Source organism: Apium graveolens, chromosome 9 (genome assembly GCF_009905375.1).
Source record: "Apium graveolens cultivar Ventura chromosome 9, ASM990537v1, whole genome shotgun sequence".
Taxonomy (NCBI): domain Eukaryota; kingdom Viridiplantae; phylum Streptophyta; class Magnoliopsida; order Apiales; family Apiaceae; genus Apium; species Apium graveolens.
The window spans coordinates 39,606,538-39,609,655 of NC_133655.1; the positions used below are offsets into that span (position 1 = coordinate 39,606,538).

The 3,118-nt window shown below is 50.0% G+C and overlaps 1 protein-coding gene across 1 annotated transcript; it reads left to right on the forward strand.

Moving 5' to 3' along the window:
* The first annotated feature begins 1,669 nt into the window (after window positions 1-1,669).
* On the forward strand, window positions 1,670-2,836 carry LOC141685230 (uncharacterized). The gene has a single exon (XM_074490343.1). The coding sequence runs from the start codon at window positions 1,670-1,672 to the stop codon at window positions 2,834-2,836; it is 1,167 nt and encodes a 388-aa protein (XP_074346444.1).
* Window positions 2,837-3,118: the final 282 nt, after the last annotated feature.

The following is a 3,118-nucleotide window of genomic DNA, read 5'->3' on the forward strand; positions in this document are numbered from 1 at the left end:
ACACGGGCTGGAGAGTCCTAACCCTAGCCTATGTGACTTGTTCCCCAAGAACTATGTGAGGCTTGCTCCCTATAAATAGGGTACGTAGGCACTTGTATGAGACATGAGTCGACACTTGATAGAGAATAACAAACCCCATTATTTCTTAAGGAGTCAACATACAAGCTTAGCCACCACCAAACAACCTTCCTCCGCCCTCAAGCACCGTCCTTGATCCTTGTTTCGCTCATCAACCTCCACAACACTGTTATACGAAATTCTCCCTATAACAATTGGCGCTAGAAAGAGGGGCCTCACTTTCATCTTAGGGAGAAAAGATGACCAAAGAAAGCAAATAAGCGGCGACACCAGGAAGCGGAGGCAAGAAGAAGGATCGGAACGAGGTCGAGCACACGCCCCCAGAGAATCAGGCGCCACCTCCACCAATCACAACCGTGGACGGGCAGGCGGTCATGACGTATCTCGAAGGGCTAGCCGATCAGATGAATCAAATCACCGCCCGGATGTCAAGGGTAGAGAGAAACTCGGTACAGAACGCCAAGCGTAAGGCGCGCCGCCTTAAGGTCTCTTAGCGTAGCTGGAAGAGCAAAGGTCTTCAAAAGAGGTTGATCCATGATTTTGATGATGCGACAATTGAGACCAAGCAGAAGAAAAAGACATCGCGTGAAAAAAAAGATATACCCCGAGGTCATAATGAGCGGGGCAGCCAGATCTCTACGAGATTGAGGCAGAAGCCAGCTTCATCTGAGGCAAGGTCGACTAGCATACTAGACCGGGTGGGTAAAAAGCTAAGCGAGCACGACCTCAGGCTTAAGTTAGAGAATTGTAAGAAAGAGAGAGACGAAAAGGAGCCCGTAGATCAGAGAGGTTCAAAAAGAGAGCGCTAGGCGACCCCTCCGGAAAGACGTCAACACACCTCGCCCAGGAGGGGGGAGCGACGCAGGCGCAGAGACAATCGTGAAGGGGAGCCGCAGGTGCGAGCTGTAGGTAGGGGACGCCGTGAGCGACCTTAAAGCTCACACCATTCGAGTAACGCGGGTGGTGACAGAGAAGGAGAAGTTGTTAGAGTAAGAGACCTAAGAAGGATCTTGGATAAGATGGAGAGAGAGAAGAGGGGGCCCCCGGCCTCAGCTACCCTCTGTCCATTTACGGCTGCTATCCGATCATCCCCCTACCTCGGGTATTTAGGCACAACCCTAACCTTCTATTCAACGACGAAACCGACCCGGCGGAATACCTTATACAATTTAACACTGATATGAAAGTCTATCAGGTGCCGGAGATGACCCGCTGCAGACTCTTTGCGGCATCACTCAGAGGTAGTGCCCAACAATGGTTCTCCAAGTTGGGACCGGCTAGCATAAGGACATGGCGGAAATTGGAGGACTTGTTCGTCAGACAATTTCAGTCCACCCTCCACTACTCACCTCCTGTGGCCACGTTAGCCAACATCAAGCAAAGGGAGGGGGAACCCCTAGCAGAATACTTTCATCGGTTTAACGCCGAAGTCCCCAAGGTGAGGGGAGCTAGTGAGGAGACTATCAAGAATTTCTTGATAGCAGGGTTGAAATAAGGGTCGAAATTCTGGAAGAGCCTCCAAGCGAGTGAGCCGAGAACCTTGGTTGAGTTCTATGAGCAAGCTGAACCATTTAAGAGGGTAGAGAAGTCGATGAGAGAGCTGAAAATCAGCGAGAATTATCGAGATAAAAGAGACCGGTCTTCAAGCTCTGATGAAAGGAGAAAGACGTATAGGCGTAGCTCAAGCCCCAAAAAGTCTGCCCGAGGTAAAGAGATAAACAAAGATTCGGGGAGACCTTATATAAGCAAATGGCAGACACACACCCCTCTAGTAGCCTCTATCGACCAAATATATGCTACCTATGCTGGGAAGGGGGTATTCAGGAAGGCAACCCCTCTCACAGACTATAACAAGAGGGATACTTCGAAGTATTGCACATACGATGAGGCCACGGGGCACGATACAGCTGATTCCAGACAATTGAAGGATGAAATTGAGACGCTGATAAGGCAGGGGAAGCTGACAGAATGGGTCGTCAAGGAGGTTCGAAGGCACAGAGCTGATTATCATACCGTCCCTCCTCCACCCCCAGAAGATAAAGAGAGGGTACCTCGGGCCGGAAGCATTCATATTATTCTAGGCGGGTCTCACATTGGCGGAAACAGCCGAAAGGCGATGGACAGGTATGCCCGAGAAGCAAAGGACAAGCCCCTCACCAACGTCAACCATCTAAGCCAAAGGCCCCCGGAGCTCTTTGAAAGGGAGGCTGATGACATCGTGTTTAGGGAGAACGATGCCAAGTGGGTGCATTACCCTCATATAGACGCCCTAGTTATAAAGATGAAGATTGGGACGGTGAATGTTCACCGAGCAATGGTGGATACCGGTAGCTCGGCTGACGTTTTGACCTATGATACCTACAAGAAGCTGGGATTGTTGGATAGAGAATTAACCTCGACAGGTGGACACCAATACGGGTTCACGGGGGACTCAATCGGAGTGAAAAGGACAATTCGGCTCCCAGTGACCATAGGAGAAGAGCCATATGTGGCCACCCAAATCCCTATGTTTACGATTGTAGACCAGCCTTGTGCCTACAATATCATAGTGGGTAGACCCCTTATGAGGGAAATGAGGATGGTGACATCTATCCATCATATGACGGTAAAATTCCCAACCCCAGTGGGGGTAGGCTTCTTGAAGAGCTGTCAATATGAATCAAGGGTCTGTTACAACAAGGCACTCAGGGCGGCCGAGTCGGGAAATACATTAAAGGAAATGGTTGAACTGGCAGAAGATGATGTCCTCATGGAATAGGCTGAGGGCCGAAAGAGAGTACGTTCTGAGGGACACGAGACTTGTAACCTGATTTCAATCGAGGAATTGCCCGAAAACTATTTCGAGCACATAGGGATTCAGGTGGAACCGCGCCCAGGGGCCTTGCTAATGGAAGCCTCTCAGCCCATCATGTTGATACAAGAAGGGATTGTGGAAGAGTCAAGTAATGAAGAAGAGAGCCCATAACAAATTGCTGCAAGACTCAGGAAAGGGAAGTGGGCACGCGAAGAAACGGCAACAACTATGGATCTTCCCAATGGA

Excerpts from the sequence above, each read along its gene's own strand:
- LOC141685230 (XM_074490343.1), top strand. The coding sequence starts at position 1,670 with ATGAGAGAGCTGAAAATCAGCGAGAATTATCGAGATAAAAGAGACCGG.